An 18,726-nucleotide genomic window follows, 5' to 3' on the forward strand; every position below is an offset into this window, starting at 1 on the left:
TTTATCGATGATTTATCATAACTTAATCACAAATACAATAGACAAATGACCTACCATTTTAAAGCTTAGAATCTCCTCTTTCATCTGGTATTACTCAGATAATTCCTCATTCACGCATGAGTGAGCAAAAACAATTTGAAGAAAGGATACCAAAAACTAATTTGGCGGGCCGTATCTGGGTTTTAAAAAGAAAACCACATGACTAAAAAGTTCAATATCTGCTCTTTAATTTGATACCTCAATTACAGAAAATGGTCAAGAAATAACAAAGTTCTGGTTATTTGAAATAAGGCTTGAATTTCAATAATTTCATAAAATGAAGAGGTTTTACAGGCTAGCGTTCAAACTCTCTCGACATTCCGTTTTGTTGACGATCAGCCATGCATTAAGTCTTTTGTTACCGTGCGATAGCTTCTGTGGGAAGCCAGTGAAAACACGTTTATTTAATGAAATTATGGAAATACAAGCATTGTTTCGAGGGATCATAGCTTTTTTACTTCTTGACCATTTTCTGTGATTTTATCAAAATTGGATCCATGTAAAATAAGAAAGTTATGACATTCTAAAGTTTACTTTTCACAAAACAGTGATATGCACAACTCAGTGACATGCAATCAATGATGTCCTTCACTCACTAATTCTTTTTGTTTTTATTGTTTGAATTATGCGATATTTCATTTTTTACAGATATGACAATAAGGAACAACTTGACTGAATCATATAGTCATAAGCAATGCTAATTCCATATGCCCAAGGAAGAATTAATCGTTGTTTCACTTGACAATGATGAGAAAATTGCAATATTTCATATAATGAAAGACAAAAGAAATAGTGAGTGGATGACACCATCAGTCCCCTCATTTGCACACCGACCAGGATGTGCATATAACTGTTTTGTGAAATTAAGCGAGTGATTGTCCGATTTTGATGAAATTTTCAATGTTATGCTTGTTGGATTTTCCTCTTTCTATTCAAATAAACTTTTTGTTAGGGTGGACCTGTCCTTTAACAAAATACTTCTTATTATGTCTATGAACCATACTTTGATTCTCCTCTCATGGCCTATTCTGATGCAATTTTTAGAGGAAAAATATCTTGGGGCTTGGGCTTTTTCACCCTAAGAATACTCAAAAGAGCCCCCCAAAATCCTCATTCACTAAAGTGTGAAAGCTTATGAATGCAATGTTGGAGATGTAAGCAGATTTTGAAAAGTACCCCCTGAAAATGAAAAAGTTACGTTTTCCTTGGCATTTTTACAGGGCTTTTGAAAATTCCTTGGCCCCTCGGCCCATGGCCAGTTCTCAATGTCATTTTCACCAGTGTAAAACAATACTTGACATAATAGATGTTCATGAGTAATTGAGGATGCCTGACTAGTTGGAAGTCGATTAATCGTGAGACCTGACAGCTTTGAGAAAATGGCCCCATGTCATTTGGCATTGAACCAGATGGATGGGAAGGACAATGGTCAAATTACAAGTATAATTTCCTCCCAAGTGTTCTATAGAATTCAATAATGTAGTGAGGTACCTAATATGCAGGTAGATTTTCTTTCATATTTTCTTTATTTTTATTTTCATTTATTCAAAAACATTTTTTTTAAACTTATCATCTGAAATTTCATTAATTTTATCATTTGTGATTTATTTGATTTTCATTTATTTACTTATTTATTTGTTTGTTTATTTTTCATTTATTCATATTGTTTGGGGGTTGGTTGGAGGTGCGTGTCCACTATCCGAAAAAATTTAAGGGTAGGTGCCCCGGAATAGGATCCCAAAACCATTCATTCACTTTAATGATCATTGACAAGATTTTAATTTTTTTCAATTTATTAATTAATTAATTAATTAATTTTTTTTTGGGGAAGGGGTTGGGATGGGGGCGTTGGGTGGGGGGGGGGGGGGCAGAAGTCCTTCCAATTCCCCCATAAGTACGCCAGTGGTCATACTATTGGTTGTCATCACTAACAAACATGCCCAGATGTTAAAGGTTAGATTGCTTTCGTTTCCTTTGCCACCGGAGGGTTTGTTCTGAATGGATGTGAATTTTAACAGATGTCCAGAGTTATGGCAAGAGATGATGTCAAAATATGGCCATCTATTCCACAAAAAACATGTTTCATGTAAATAATTACAATTTTTAATTTATTTTCAAAAGTCTGATAAGGTAAATTATTAACCAAGAAGGTGAAACAAGAAAAAAAAGTAATAGGTAAAAGGAGAACAATATTAATTCTTCAGTCATATTATGTCTTTCCTCTCATCACTTAATGAGTACACATGAGAAAATGAAGAAAAAATTTGTGATATTAGTTTGGAATATTTTTGAATGAAAATTATTAATGAAGTTTTAGCTTCGGCCTAATGATTTTTGTTTTGGGGTACTCTCGTTATCAACATCACTACATGAGCTTGAATCTAGGTGCAACAGTTTCATTAACATCCATGAGATCCCTATCGAGATAGGAAATCCAGGTTGTTAATGCAAATGTCTACCAAAGTATGCAAGAGATTTTAGGAAACTGATAATGACCAGCAAATCAAATCACATGATGATTATCATCGATGTCATCCAAACAATTAACATCTCGTGCAAAACAAAATTTCAACATTGCATTTCATCAACTCTAAAATTATATTCAATTTTAGATGTAATTGGGGATTTTGTATTTTATACCAATTTGAAGCTGGTTTCATAATACCATTCAGCCTTACAGAAGGGAAATGGCATATTTCTACTTTAATCCTGTTATTTGCATTTTTCAAATCAATTTAATGATGTTTGACAGCTTGAATTAATTTTACACACCATTGGAATGATTATGATTACTGATGGGCTGTTACACTTCCACTGGTTTATGGACAGTCCTTGGATCATTTGTTATCGTTGTTTGTTTGGAATGTGAAAAATTAACCGGCCTTGTCAATCCTAAATCTGAAGACGGAATTATTATAGCCCTTTGAATTATGTATATTGTCTTGATGACCTTATCCTGTCATGTCTATTGGTGATACAAGAGTATAACTATAGTATATAGGCGTATATATTAAAATGCCTGTTCCCAGCCCCAACCCCTCCCCGTTGGATATATGTTTTTCAGGGATTGTTGAATTTGTCATTTCATTATTTATTATCATTATTATTATTATCATCATCATAATTATCTAAAAGCGGAATGTACCATAGGGGGAATATAATATTTACATGTAATTGAAGGACCGAGGGGAAACCAACAGCGGCAACAGGTTTATTCTATCAGCAATAGAGCAGGAGACATTAGGGGGGAGCAGCACAGGTCTATGTTAAAGGGGAATCCAACCCAAATAAAAACTTGTTTTTATAAGAAAAAGAAAAATCAAACAAGTTGATAGGTGAAAGTTTGAACAATATTGGACAAACAACAAGAAAATTATGAATTTTTAAAAGTTGTAAATATTGGTAATCACTATACCCATGGAGACTTCAAATTGGCCGCATATGGGATGTCATATACCCTTTTTACACAGGATTTTCTTAACCCCGGACTATCGCTAACCCCGTACTATCCTTAACCCCGTACTATTTTTTTTCCTTTTTACACATGCCAAATTGTTATTGCTAACCCCGGATAAGGAATGCTTGCTTTTTACACACGAAACTCGCTAACCCCGGACTAGTGGTTTTTGTCGATCATTCGTAGTACAAGTACTTCACTCGTACCATTTTACACACGCTACAATTTCCTTAACCCCGTACTATATAGGTGGGGCCAAATTGCCATTTAGCCCCACCTATAGTACGGGGTTAAGCTTAGCCCACTTTCGTTTTACACTAGCGATCTTAACCCCGTACTATCGCTCTTAGCACCGCAATTGCTGGGATAACCCTGCTTTTTTGCAGGGCCAAATAATCCCGTACTAAAGGTGGGGTTAGCCCACTTTGCAAAAATGCTGTGTAAAAAGAAAGTGGGCTAAGCTTAACCCCGTACTATAGGTGGGGCTAAATTGCCATTTAGCCCCACCTATAGTACGGGGTTAAGGAAATTTTAGCGTGTGTAAAAAGGGTAATAGTGATGTAAGGCAAGGACTACTCTTCCATGTACTCCAATATATATTATGGCTAAAATGTCATTTTTCCCAAAAGTTTTATTTCAATTTATATTTTTCTTTCATGAGGACATAAAACAATATACTACCTGGATTATATTTAGATTACTGCCCCAGGGGAATGGGTACTTAGGAGAAAACCACAAATCCCTGATAATAAAGTACATGGCCTATGGGAAAGTTGTCCTTGCCCCTTGTCATAATTTACTTACCCAGTTGCCAATTTGAAATCTACAGACTATTAGTGATCTCAATTTTAAAGCAGCTATAACTTTCTTATTGCTTGTCCGATTTCTTTCAAACTTTCGCCATTCTGTTTGATTTATTTTTCTCCTTCCCAACACAACATTTTATGGCCAAGGCTGGATTCCCCTTTAATTGAATTTTGAACAATGAGAGAAAACAAAAGAATGCCAAAAATTAGGTGCAAATATTTTGCATTGAAACTGCTTTCTCAATTTTCAACCAATTCTTTTGAAATTTGGACCACACATTGGTCTTGGGGTAAAGATGTGCCAGACGCATTTTTTGTATTTGTTGAAAATTGTGTTGCCATGGTAACGGCATAAAATGCCAAAAATTAGGTGCAAATCTTGCGCATCGAACTACTTTCTTAATTTTTAACCAACTCTCTTGAAATTTGGACCACACAATGGTCTTGAGGTAAAGATGTGCAAGACACATTTCTTGTATTTGTTGAAAATTGCATTGCCATGGTAACAGCATAAAATGCCGAAAAAAATTAGGTGCAAATCTTTCGCATCGAAACTACTTTCTCAATTTTTAACAAATTCTCTTGAAATTTGAACCACACATTGGTCTAGGTGTAAAGATGTGCAAGACACATATTTTCTCAATAAAGCTGTTCTAATGCGACAACGGGGGTATTGATCATCTCCAGGCTCCAGTGATAATTAATTCTAGTTATTATTATCATTTTTTTATTTTATTCTATGTAGTATAATAATTTTCATTATTGATTTATGCTTTTTTTTTTTTGGGGGGGGGGAGGGGATTTTGGTGAGAGGATTTTTAGAGCATGAATTTTGTGAGGTTGATGTAAATTGATTTCATAAACGTCATTGACAACCACAGCAGACAAGGACTTTTCAAACCAGCAGTTCACAAGGGAAAATAGTGAAAAGAGAATAAGGCAAGAGAGGAGCACGTGCCCTTGCCACAAGATGAAGTTCAACAAAGCAGCGCGGAGCCCACACTAGGAAAAACAGAATCCTGGTTTTCACCCCTCGGGCCGCTCCGGATGACTCACGGTGACTCCGCTTGAACCAATCTCCACGTTTTTCTCTCCTTTTTTTTGTGTGCCCCCTCGGTGGGGGAAAAAGCGGAGGAAATGAGTTGTATAACTGTGAAACACATCATCTCTTTTGTGGGGTCAATATTTTGACAGGCATTTTTGTGTGTGGGTATTAGATGGAATGCCTGAAGATAGCCCATGGGGAAAGCGATGTGATGATCTAGTTGAAGGTATCTCGAAAGGGCACACCACTCTTGAAAATGATTCAGAAATGATGAACTTGTCTAACCAACCATGCCCTAATCTTATGAAGGAGATAGGAATCACTCGGGAGATGAGTAAGAAAAAGGGAGTTCTCTTGTAAGACTAAATTATAAAAAAAACAAAATCAATTGAGCAAATGGATCAATAGTTGAAGGGCTTGGCAGGAAATACAATGTAAACTAAAGAATTTGAGCATAAATTTCATTTCATTTAGATAAAACTGCTATATTTTTTTGTGACGTAGAATGTTGAATCACCCCAGGTAATATCTCCCAACATAACTCGTGTTTACAATGTAAAAAATCAAATATAGTCTTAGTTCGAGAATGCTGCAAGAAATAAATTTCATTGGCTCATACAAAGAAGAGGGTCTGGCTATGAAAACATTGTAATTAGATACTAAAAAAAAACATGTTAGGCAAAGTTACGTGTACAATGATGAATCTCGAGCCATGAGGTACATGTACACTGTATACGATGTAGGAAATAAAATATATTAATACTTCATAGGATTGTGTGAAATCCTGAAATGCCTATTGTGGTGATAATTCTGGTTCGAAAGTTCTGAAAGGATTCATCACCTTTTCTGAGGATGATTCAGGACTCGTGCATTTGCATCCATGGCTAACCATGCCCAACAATGTAATGCAAAGGAGAACAGTTGGAAAACCTTTTGGGATGAGTAAGAAAGCGAACTATGATAGATAGACCAGGGAATTCCCTGGATAGACCTTACGTTATCTTAATATCTGTGAACTGTTGATTATCAAGCAGTTCGTCTCGCGATGACATGAGTTAAGTACCCACCAGAGCACTTATTAACAACACGATGGGACATAATTCATTGCATTGCTCAAGATAGTACGATATGGACACAGTGTCCAGCGCTGCCAAGTAGTACTGAGTCTGCTTTTCAGTAATCAATATGAAAAATGAGAATAATACTGATGGTTTCGTGCAAAATAATTTCTTAAGTTTCATTTTTATGTGTTCTTCTATGGTGTTACTTTGGAAATACTGATTCCTCACCAAAATACTGATTCGTCACCAAAATACAGATTTCCTCACCAAAATACTGATTTTCAGCTTTTAAAAATTATTGGAATGTTCTTGTTAAGTTCGGCAGCTCTCTATATTAATTTTTTGTGCATTAAATTTTAATACCTTGTCCTGTGAACATTCATGTACAGTACTTCCGACCCACGACCCACAGCCCACATCCCTCATTTTAATATAAAATAACTAGTACAGTACCTATATCACCCATAGGCGAGTGCAGGCCTTGTGCATCATCATATCCTGTATGTTAGGTATGATGTACGATGTAAACACCTCACAGCGTAATAACAAACACGGTACAGCCGGGTTATTATTAGATTAAATACTGTAGGCAATAAATTTTTAATAACATGTTTACTGAGATACAAACTCATTAGAAGTACCACCAGGGTTTCGTCAAAGTTCATCATAATCACAATTACACAACACTTTCAAATTTTTATACAACACTCTTTACTACATGTATATGATATTTACAGTAGTTTAAACAGGGAAGTGGAACCTACCACTTCCCTGTTTAAAGAAGAGCTTAAAATTTCTAACAATAATGTGTAATTCTTAATAATCAATTCTCAGTAAATAAAGCATGGGCCCTATTGCAGAAAAGTTACTATTATATTAACTTTGCTATCCAATGGTATCCTTCATGGAATCCTTGATTCTGATCGGCTTGCTTACCATTGTTACTATGGTAATTACCACTGGATGGCAAAGTTACTATATTAACTTTTATGCAACGGATCATGGTTGTTTAAACTGTTAAACAACTACTGTAAGGTTCCTACAGGAAACAAGGTTCAAATTTTAAACAGCATTTTTACTGTCTTTCTTGCATCTGTAGGTACCCACATGTACTGTACATGTAAACAAATATTATTTCACACAAAATTGTTCACTGTAAAATATAGAAAATCTCTATTTCATCTAAAATAGGTGACTGAAAGTCTACTTTAGATTACATGTACAATGACAAAACATATGCTATTTTGACTGAATAACAGTTTCTAAAGGTTCCTTTGTTTTGAATCTTGCCAAAATGGCAAGTTGTTTCGAACAAGACTGGTGAAAGTTTTGATTAAATCTGACCCCTTCACTAAAATTTGACTGAATAAAAAATGTCATTATGACTATAAGGTGCCTGTTTTACACAAAGACGTGTATACTTTACACAACGACGTGAATGGTAAATCTACCATGAATCTCCATGTGTGTACCATGGAAATCTTGATTGTGATTGGCTGTTGAGCCAAGTTATGGTAGTTGGCATAATGGCAAAGTAACAAATAATATTATTTGTGAAATCAACATGTAGGCTATTTTTTCTGCACAACAAGCACTTTCTAATAGGTAAGCTTCTCTTGAATTTTACCTAAATGAAATAGCAAATTGTTCTGAATAAAAGATGAAAAATCAGAGAAGCAGACTAGTGAAAGTTTGGATAAAATCTGACCCACCCCTAAAAAGGTTAACGTCATTCTGATGTAGGGAACACTGTTCCACATTCGATCCAATACATAAGAGACTGAAATGTCACATACATTGAGTGATTTCAAGTCCGGTGTTGGCCTTGGTGTTGGTGTTAGTGTTGAAATTTGGATTGCTTCCCCTAGCTCCAAAACTAATTCAGATTTTGTAAAACTGATCCAGATCACATGATTGACATCTCAACAACTAGTGAATGACTTTTCGGGACCATCTTCATGTTATTTTTGGTGTTGTAATCGTGTAAAAATTGACCTAACACCAACACCAAAAGGTCAACACTGAACTACAAATCACCCATTGTATTTCAAAATGTCTTTAAACCTGTCACAAATCTTTGTTCTTTTTAACCTGTAAATAATAATGGTTGATAATGATCAATATCTATTTTTTTAAATATAAATAGTCAAAAAGAGATGTATACTTGTTGGAGAAATAAGGAAATTCAAACTGATGATAAATAAAGTACACGCACCAGAATAATTAAGTGAACTACAGTACATTGTAGGAAAGATTTCCCTTAAATTTGAACATCTGCCAACATTCCAACTACTTGTACCATCAACATTGCTAATTGGTTGAAAATACTATTCATGTAATAGTTGTCAGATTTTTTGTTTATATCGTCGTAATACATGTACACGTGACAGGCATCATTTAGTATAATTGATAGCTTAGTACCAGCACTTTCCAGTAAAATATTGCACCCTACCCTATGTTCATGTAGGTCGATAGATTACTATACTGTACAGCATAGGGGTGGGATGCAATAGTATTATGCAAATTTTTGCCTTAATTTAATGAACTTTCAGAAATCAGCCAGTCTGAATGCTAATTAGTTTCAAGTGAATTCTCATCTCCCTTATTTACCTTACATGTTTTGTGATTTGGTCTACTGGTAGAAAAGTATCTGCTTGTGTCAATGCACATAACATTTTTTTTCCTGAACTATAATTGAGATGTAACTAATGACAATAAAACTATTAAAAGTATACATATTTTTTAGACAAGGGGTTGGTTTTGCAAAATCTGGTCATGAATAGTAAATGGAGAATCCTCCAGGGTAAGAGCAAGAGTGAAATTGAAAAATAAATTGAACACCTACACCTGTATAGCATACAGTCACTCAATAAAGAATGTAATATATCAGCAGAGCAATTCAAGCTTGCTTGATTATCTTTTTATCATAGTGAAAGTGAATAGGAGTATCCATTATATAGCCTCGTTATAGCGCCATAACCTAAGTGCCTGTCATAAATTGATTTTTGAGGGCTATAAGGTCATAAGTCGATGCAGTCCCACAGAGAGCAAAAGCCCTTTTAGCTCTCAACGGACTACAGTGTCTCATCATACCTTACCCTTTGTGCCTGTCATAAATTGATTTTTGAGGGCTATAAGGTCATTAGTCTTCATGTATGTAGTCCCACAGAGACTGAAGGCCCTTTTTGCTCTCAACGGACTACGGTGTCTCATCAATCTGGTCAGGTGATCAGTTTCACCTCGTAATGTACAATGCATACATTGCCCTCCGTCATTGCGAAACCAACCGGCATTATATATTTGGTATCGGGGTAATGACTAACACATGTGTACTGAATCCTATTAGGAGCCCATGTAATAATTGTATCAGGAAATTACAAGTATAATTCGATTTTGTGATATCCAAAGGTCAGTGTAATTGAGGATATGTAGGTTTGGAATTTTAGACATTTGACAGATTAACCTCCTTTATGGAACAAGTCATAAAATTCCAAAAAATGACCCGCAAGTTCTTGTTTACATGTTGGACAATGGATATATCAAACTATCGTAAATTATAACTCTTTCTGATTCATTTGTTTGGAAGTGAAAATACCTTTATCAATCATTGTAACAGATAACATCACAGCATCATTAGCCTATTTCGTGTTCCAAATTCTATGTTTCCCACAATGTTTGTATCATAGAGCTGGGTATGAGGAACTCAGTGAATTAATTAATTCCAAAACTATCAATTGCAATAATGGGGCAGAATTTGAAAGAGTAGAGTTTTAGAAAAGATGCACTATTATTGACAATTTTTTGTATGCACTCCAGCCAAACCAAATTCTATATTTGTGCACAAAAATCATCAAAATGTTGTGAATTTAGTGTCTGAAATGTATAAATCATTTCAATCTTTAAGTAAATTAACTAAGAATTATAAATGTAGTCATAAAATATAAATGGAAATAAGGTATATAAATTTTGGTATGAATGTAGCAAATCCATTTCATTGACATGGAAATGTGTATATGACTGGAAGAAAGTATTTCGAGTTTCTCAACTACAATTCTAGTGTAGTATTGCCTTTCCATTTTAAATGAGAAACACTTATTTCCTCTTTCCTGAGATCTTTTATTCAATTCTTGAAATAATTTCAGTCACATTATAAGTGAAGATGGTCACTGCATTTATGCTTCCAGTCCAGTATATATTAGAAATTTGGAAAATTCTTATTTTTCCTTTATTTCATCATGTATATAGTTACCTCTGTACCCATTAGCAAATATTACTTATTCTAATAATCCCTTGTTATAACTCACAATGTGTATATTAGATTGGGATTAAAGGAAAGTATCGTTGCTGATACAGATAAATTACAATATATGCATGCCTGCATGGACATCTACATGTACTTTCTACATGTATCTGAAACTGTGCCCATTTTTATTTGGGGCCGGACTGGGTCTACAGAAAATGTTCATTATGAGATATGGTAGCATTGTCAGCTGGTCTTCAACTTCTTAACTATATTTTCAAATTATGAGGCTAGCCTTATTTGGATTTTCACAAAGTGATGGATTTCACAACTTAAAATGTATTTTGACTTTTTATTGTTATGGTAGAATAATAAATATTGACATATCCAATAGAACTGAATGGAGAAATGACAACACTGTAATTTCGTGAAAACTAACCCAATGAATTGCTCTGACTGATTTTCACTTAGTGACAGAGGCAATTAATTGAAATTCATTTATTCAAGAATTATACTTTCTACTTCTGGTATCTGTGCAATTGAATGAATCACATGTAATGTTGTTATTTCAGATAAAAATCTGTAGGGAGATAATTAGCAATCCAATGATTGAAATTAATTTGTTACAAATTCATCCATTCAAAATTAAATCATTAATCATTTGAACTAAATGTAGGTGATGGAGAGATACTGTAGCTGCATAGTGTAATATGAAGGTCCATTCCTTATGCGTAGAATATGAGCTCAGGTATTTGACCACCTTGGACTCCAGTCCCATTCGTGCTTTCTGGAGAACACTGAAACTGGAAGGTCACATTGTTGCTGGTACTTTCTGTCAGTCCTTCCTGTCCAAAATAACTTAATTCACTTCCACTTAGTGTTGCACTTGCTGTATAGTACACATGGGGTTCGACCTGGACGGGGTGTGGGAACGCGACCATAAACGTGGTACTGGATCCATCTGAAAAGAACTTGGTATTGTTCTCGGCAAGAATCTTTCCTCCTCGCTTGAGTTCTATTTTCACCTTGTACTCTGCACCACCTGAACTGGAGCCGTACAACCCGAAGCCAGCGATGAATATCCGCCTGTCAACGGCAAACTGGATACTGTCACACCGACCCCTGTAACGCCACTGGTTACTCCTGTAGGCGGACGACTGAAAGCGATGCACCGTGCAGGTTCGCAGTCCTGCGCGCTGCTTACAAGGAAAGCGGAGCTTGGGCTTACTGTCAGCAGTGTAGTGAAGAAATATATCTGTGGTTTCTTCGAGAGTGATGACACCACTACGAGCTACGCTATTGGCAAATTCCTTGAGAGGCATTGTCGGGAGTCGAAGGAGATAAAGAGCAGAACCTAGAACCTTGCGGAGGTTGTTTGGAGTCACCACCAAGTCCTGCCTGGAGCACTCCGCATCTGCCCAACGCATGGCTGCATGGAAGAGGACAAGTTCCTTGACATTCAAGGTCTCCCGCTTCAGGATGCACTCCAAAGTATCCTGGTCAACATCCACAAAGCTGTCTGATCCTAAAGCTACTTCAGCCTGGGCATCAATAACCTCCCAACATCGCTGCATGAGGTCCGGTTCTTCAAACAAGTGGCTTTGACTCAACAGGACGCATGCATTCCGTGCACTCAGACTTCGCTCCAAGTACTCAACGCATGACCTGGCCAGATGAGGTACGAGATATTTCTTTGCAGCATAGAGGGTATCCAAAACATTCTCTGGAGTTAAGTCAATCTCATCACAGTACATGTATCTGTAAAGGAAAAAATGTTAAATTGAAAACAAATTTAATATTTACAAGGATATAAAAGCAATGGATTTGAATGGAATAATATTGATCCATAGATTCTTTTGACAAGTCAAATCGGTAGGGACAGATGAATTTCAATATATCTTAGCAATGTACAAAGTTGGGCAGAATTCAACTTATGTAAGGTTGACTTAACAAAGTTTTCAAAAGGACAAGTCTACCCCAACAAAAAGTTGATTTGAATAAGAGAAAAATCCAACAAGCATAACACTGAAAATTTCATCAAAATCGGATGTAAAATAAGAAAGTTATGATATTTAAAATTTTTTGCTTAATTTCACAGAACAGTTATATGCACATCCTGGTCGGTATGCAAATGAGGAAACTGGTGAGGTCATCCACTCACTACATGTATTTCTTTTGTATTATGAAATATGAAATATTCTTATTTCCTCCTCATTGTCAAGTGCAACAACAATTAATTCCTCCTGACAATGTGGAATAAGCATTGTTTAATACTATATGGTTCAGTCAAGTTGGTCCTTACATGTATTGTCAAATATGTAAAAAATGAAATATTGTATAATTCAAACAATAAAAAAACAAAAGAAATAGTGAGGGACATCATCAACTCTCTCATTGACATGTCACTGAATTGTGCATATAACTGTTGTTTGAAAAATAACTTAAAAACGTCCTAACTATCTTATTTTACATCCGATTTTGATGAAATTTTCAGTGTTATGCTACATGTATTGTCGCTTGATTTTTCTTTATTTATCCAAATCAACATTTTTCTGGGGTGGACTTGGCCTTTAATGTATTATATATGTACATGTTTGTTCTCTTGTGCCCTCAGTAGATGTTTAAAAATATTTCAAACAGAATTAGAATGTGCAGTAACATTTTCAAAATAGTAAAAGTAATTTGAAAATTTGATGACACTAACACATTCTAATAATTAGAATGTGTAAGTGTCATCAAATTCTGAATTTTGGGGGGAACAAAATGAGTAATTTTGTTCCCCCAAAATTCAGAATATCAAAGCAAGACTTGAGTTGAATTACTCACTTGAGAAGGGTAAGGAAAGCTTCCGGCTCTACATCAGGTGTAACAATCTCAGAGGTATTCTCTGCTAGGTCTCCATAAAACATGGCAAAGAACACCGAACTCCCTGTTGCAAGGACGTACTTATGGGCAGGTATCCTTTGAGCTGTATTCTTAGGTCCAACCAAGAACGTAACATCACTCATCAGTTCATTGTTAAACATGACAGCATTTCTGTCTCGTACGGTTGCACCACGATGCCAGTTATCACAGGACCAGAGGGACGGAGATGATGATATTGAGGTTGCTACCGAGGTTGCTATCGTAGGACTATCAGGTTGTATGACATCCAGGGTTTCGGTATTGACGGAACAATGGTTACCATCCAGGCGGTTCTGATATGACTCTGCGGAGTTTGAGACCTGACTGGCAAGAAAACTGGATCTTCTGTTGCAAGTGCGCTGCTGAACCTGCTGCTCCATCTCATCTTTCTCCGCTCCAGGATTCTGATTATTCATCTCCATCTTCCGTTGTAACTTTCGCTTTATCCTGCAGAAGATGTGCACTACTTTCCGAAGTTTAGCGAGCTTGTGTTTCCGAAAGGGCATCTAAGATTATTGTGAGGAACAGACCAAAGACAACATAGCTAATTCAAATGCTTGAGTATGACTGATCTATCCAAACATTGCAATTTTGCTGATGGTGTCCAAGTATTCTTTTCCATGTAATCTGAAAAAGAATGTCAAGGAAAATCGTCAGTCTCAAATTAACCTAAATATACATCCATTTATAGATTTCTGTATTTCTGTTGTACTTTATTATGGAGAATGGAGATTGCATGAACCTTGTTAAATAAGAAATTTTGAAAACTTACATTTTTTTACTGAAAATTTTCACAAAATTTCACCAAAAGTATGCACCAAATCCTTCAATTTCACTTGACAGAATGTGAAAATGACCCAAATGACAAGCTCAGTCACTTTGCTCCCTCGCTTTAAAAAAAAAAAGAGATTATCCGAGCTGCCCCCCCCCCCAGCAAAAAATTTCTGCGTACGGCCATGCTAACACAAACAATAAGTTAAACTTCAATTCTAAGATAATCTGCAGGTGAAAATCTACAAATTGATAAACCGTCTACCTTTTTTAAAGTTAGAGCAAAAAGGAGACCTTGCCATATATTGTAAATCCTATCCATCTACAGCAAAATGCCATGGAGTATGATTGTGATGATTAAGTCATCCACTGTGCTGGATGATCTCTGTCCCAAATTTCTCAACGAAAATAGATATCTTTAAAAGCGTAGGCTTAACTGCAGAAGACGGCATAACCTTGTTTTTCTTTATTATTATATGTAGTCGTGATCGTTTATATATGCCAAGGAGGTGACCATACCATTCACTGCAAAATAAAGACTAAGATGCTGCATAGACCGTGTAACAGTTAGACATGATGTAGTCCATATTTTGCAGTGCAGTGAATAGTATTCATTATAATCCTTTCCCAAAATCTGAGAAAATAGAATAATACTCACACATTCCAGATCAGTCAAAAGTTCCTTCTAGTAAATAATGATCCTTTATGTTCAGAATAATGTACTAATATGGTGTTCAGAAAATTAGGTATGGTACTGTTTGAGTTATAGTCGGACATATAACTACTAGTACTACAACTGTATCCGTGTATATGTTTTTATCCTGTGAGTATATAGCACTGCTCTGCTGTCAGCGCGCGCTCGAGCTCTCGATCTATTCGTGCATGAGCCCCCCCAGGGTTAGTCGCTTACACACAAACAAGGCACACATACACACACACACCCTCACACACACAATGTGAGCTCGTCCAGCAAAACAACTCGCGTACTACAGCTGTGCAATCAACAAGACCCTGTGTGTCATATGATAACAAAGAAAGCCCAAGGGACCGCTATTTTTGTGAGTCAGTGATGTGCGGCTAGTCTTTAGGTTGTGATTGTCTAATCCCGTGGACGAATTATAGGCTTTGTACTGTCACCACCAACTCCCGAAACCCAAATCAGATGAAAAGATAGATTTAAATAATACCAAGGTGTAACATTGTGGAACCGAAGATTACGAGGGGGAAGGGTGGAGGCCGCAGATTTCGCGCATGTGGTGAAAGTCGGTCCATTTGGTCGAAAGTAGAAGGAAAACATGTGATGGATGAATAACCAATTTAGTTGGACAAGCGGAGAACAACAAAGGGTGTGCTTAGTCTGCAGGCACAGACCCTGATTGGAACTTTGATCAACAAGTGTGCCTCCACGCAAAGACTAGCACATACAACACTTGCTGTTCCAATACCTGAGCGAGAGAGCCTTCAGTACACAAGGCATGAGTAGGCTGCACATTCAGACCCTTAACTCGAGTGAAGGGTTTGCCCAGCAGACTAGGGTGTGCTTGTGTTAGCCCTCTCCTCTCATCTCGGGGGCGTCAATACTAGGCCCATATAATACCATGTTTTTCCAGACAGATGCGGACTACGTATACAAACAATCAAACAAAAAATACGGAGAGGGTGGGGGCACACCCAGGAGGGATTTGATACTTCAGATTTCACAACCATGCATGGGCAGTGCCGTATCGGGTGCGGGTACGGGCACTTGTCTCGGGCGCCACTTTTTAGGGGGCTCAAAGAAGCAGGTAATAGATAAAAGGGTAAGAAAACATTCTAAAGTTTATCTCCGAACAACGAAACAAACTTCCGGAAAGTGAAAATTTGGACGGGGCACAATTACGACCCATGCAAAACAAAGATATTGGAAAGGTCGTTATTTTGGCACTTGCCCCTGGTGCTTCATTTTTTGCCCTGTATTACACGCCACGTCTGATCGTAAAGCATATACCAGCAAATAAAATTGTCATCCTATAGGCCTATATCATTCTTAAAGGACAAGACCACCCCAACAAAAAGTTGACTTGAATAAAAAAGAAAAATCAAATAAGCATAACACTGATAATTTCATCAAAATCGGATGTAAAATAAGAAAGTTATGACATGCTTAATTTCACAAAACAGTTAAATGCACATCCTGCATGGCGAGTATGCAAATGAGGAGACTGATGACGTCATCCACTCACTATTTTATATTTTATTATATATGAAATAGGGAAAATCCTATTTTTCTCCTCATTGTCATGTGAAACAACGATAAATTCCTCCCTGAACATGTGGAATGAGAATTGTTTTATACTATATGATTCAGTTGGTCCTTATTGTCAAATGTATAAAAAATGAAATATTGTATAATTCAAACAATAATAAACAAAAGAAATAGGGAGTGAGGGGCATCATCGACTGTCTCATTTGAGTTGTGCATAAATCACTGTTATGTGAAAAAAATAATAAGCGAAACTTTAAAATGTCATAACTTTCTTATTTTACATCCGATTTTGATGAAATCTTCAGCGTTTTGCTGGTTTGATTTTTCTCTATTTATTCAATTTCAAATCAACATTTCTGTGGGGTGGACTTGACCTTAAAAAAAAATCAGTGACAAATTTCAAAAGTGATAGTTTACATTGTCTGTGAATGCATTTAATGCGCAGGGTCGGCAATTTTTATGATTTTCATCATGCAATGCTTTTCTTATACCTCAGTCACATTTGCTGTTCGGCGAGTCGAAACAACCGTTTTATTTATTCAATCCACCTATATGTAGCTGGTACCAAAAATGTCTTCGACTCAACGTACGGCCGCCGTACAGCAAATGTGATTGAGGTAGGCCTATTACCTCATTTTTTATGGGTTCTTCATTTTTTCGTTTTTCGAGAATTATACAGCAAACCTACACTGTAAAAAATGAAGTGCCAATTTAGCACTTACAGTGCTCGTATAGTGACTGCACTACGAGTGCTGATTTTCTAGTTTAAATTTGAACTAGAAAATCACCACTCGTATAGTGCAGTCACTATGCAAGCGCTGTAAGTGCTAAATTAGCACTTAATTTTTTACAGTGTATATACACTTCAAAATGAGTCGTTTATACAAGATAAAGATACAAGATAATTTTATCGGTACCTGAATGCAAACCTAACATTGAAATTGTGCGTCCTATTGCTTTCAAATAGCTACATAATAAAAGAGACACAAGTCATGTAGTAAAACTAATCATAGCCATAAGAAACTCACTTACGTAAACAAAATAACTGTCTGCATTGGGCTGCATTACCCCTTCAAATTTATAATTCGCAAGTAAAATGACTGTCTGCTGCGAAGTCCCCCCACACGAATTCTTAATTTGATAAAACTACAAAAAGTATAAAGCTATAGTCGACTTTATATTTTTCTATAACGATATCATCAAGCTATCCAGTCTTTCCTGCGAGTGAGTCATGTTGAATTCTAAATACGAGTCGGCCCGTTTGGTTTCAATATTGACTTATAATTTTAGTCTGTTAAAGATAATTTGTGATAAGATAATGATTAATGACAGACCGCAGACTTGCCCGAGGGCATATCAAACTGTTTTAAAAATCAATTTGAAAGTGGTGTAAGATGGCGATCACGACATCAGCCTAATGATGTTGTTGCATTCCCGGGTGCCGTGCTATGTACAATATGCCCCCAAGTATGCCTAACATGCCAACAATTTTTTTCCTTTGTATTTCAAAGCAAAAGTCAAAACTCCAGCTAAGCCTGCATGAATTAATGTAAAAGAAATATGTTTGGAGTTTGAAATGTGTTGAATTAAAGGTAACATGCGTAAGAGAAATCAGCTTTAAAGAGATTGTATTTAATTAGTTATCATAATATTACTCGTATTAATACTTACTGCTCTTTTCACTTGGTCATTTTGGGAGAGTTGATTGAATGATAACTGAATTGTGTTAGTTCTTATTCTTGATTTTTATTTTTTTTTCGTTATAAATCGTGCGTTGGATGATGGCGAACATTAGAACCAGGGGTTACTTAGCATATACGTTATAGAAAAATAATGCCATAATTATCACTATGAAATTAATTAATTGATGTCTCTGTATTTTTATTAAGAAACCATGAAATAATGCGATGTTCAGAATAAAAAATACTCACCACGAGTTGATTGGAAGAAAATTTAACACAGCCTTACAGGGTCGATCGTTCGATGTCGTGTTCAATAACTGACTTGTGTTTTCGCTATTGGGCAATTCCATAAAATATGTACGTCCGAGTCCGACCCCTATATGTGGGACCTTCATAAAATTATCTGTCTCTGATTTCCTGTTCTTTAGACAGTCTGTAATACTCTCAAAATTACCATGACTTGGTCAGTGTATATG

At 36.1% G+C, this 18,726-nt stretch overlaps 1 protein-coding gene across 4 annotated transcripts; it reads right to left on the reverse strand.

Moving 5' to 3' along the window:
* Window positions 1–9,323: 9,323 nt before the first annotated feature.
* Window positions 9,324–18,600, reverse strand: LOC129264308 (BTB/POZ domain-containing protein 6-B-like). 4 transcript variants are annotated; one of them, XM_064102932.1, is made up of 3 exons: window positions 18,500–18,600; window positions 13,475–14,058; window positions 9,324–12,406 (listed from the first exon to the last, which is right to left on the reverse strand). In XM_064102932.1, the coding sequence occupies exons 2-3, from the start codon at window positions 14,056–14,058 to the stop codon at window positions 11,374–11,376; spliced, it is 1,617 nt and encodes a 538-aa protein (XP_063959002.1). In that variant the 5' UTR covers window positions 18,500–18,600; the 3' UTR covers window positions 9,324–11,373. The 4 variants fall into 4 exon arrangements, with proteins under 4 accessions (XP_063959002.1, XP_063959001.1, XP_054758136.2 ...); XM_064102931.1 differs by having other exon boundaries at window positions 13,475–14,179; XM_054902161.2 differs by lacking the exon at window positions 18,500–18,600 and adding an exon at window positions 14,982–15,701.
* Window positions 18,601–18,726: the final 126 nt, after the last annotated feature.

This window comes from Lytechinus pictus, chromosome 7 (assembly GCF_037042905.1).
Source record: "Lytechinus pictus isolate F3 Inbred chromosome 7, Lp3.0, whole genome shotgun sequence".
Lineage (NCBI taxonomy): Eukaryota > Metazoa > Echinodermata > Echinoidea > Temnopleuroida > Toxopneustidae > Lytechinus > Lytechinus pictus.

Excerpts from the sequence above, each read along its gene's own strand:
- LOC129264308 (XM_064102932.1), bottom strand. The coding sequence starts at position 14,058 with ATGCCCTTTCGGAAACACAAGCTCGCTAAACTTCGGAAAGTAGTGCAC. Across the intron at positions 12,407-13,474 it reads GCTTTCCTTACCCTTCTCAA|ATACATGTACTGTGATGAGA; the intron begins GTGAGTAATTCA and ends TTTCCTTTACAG.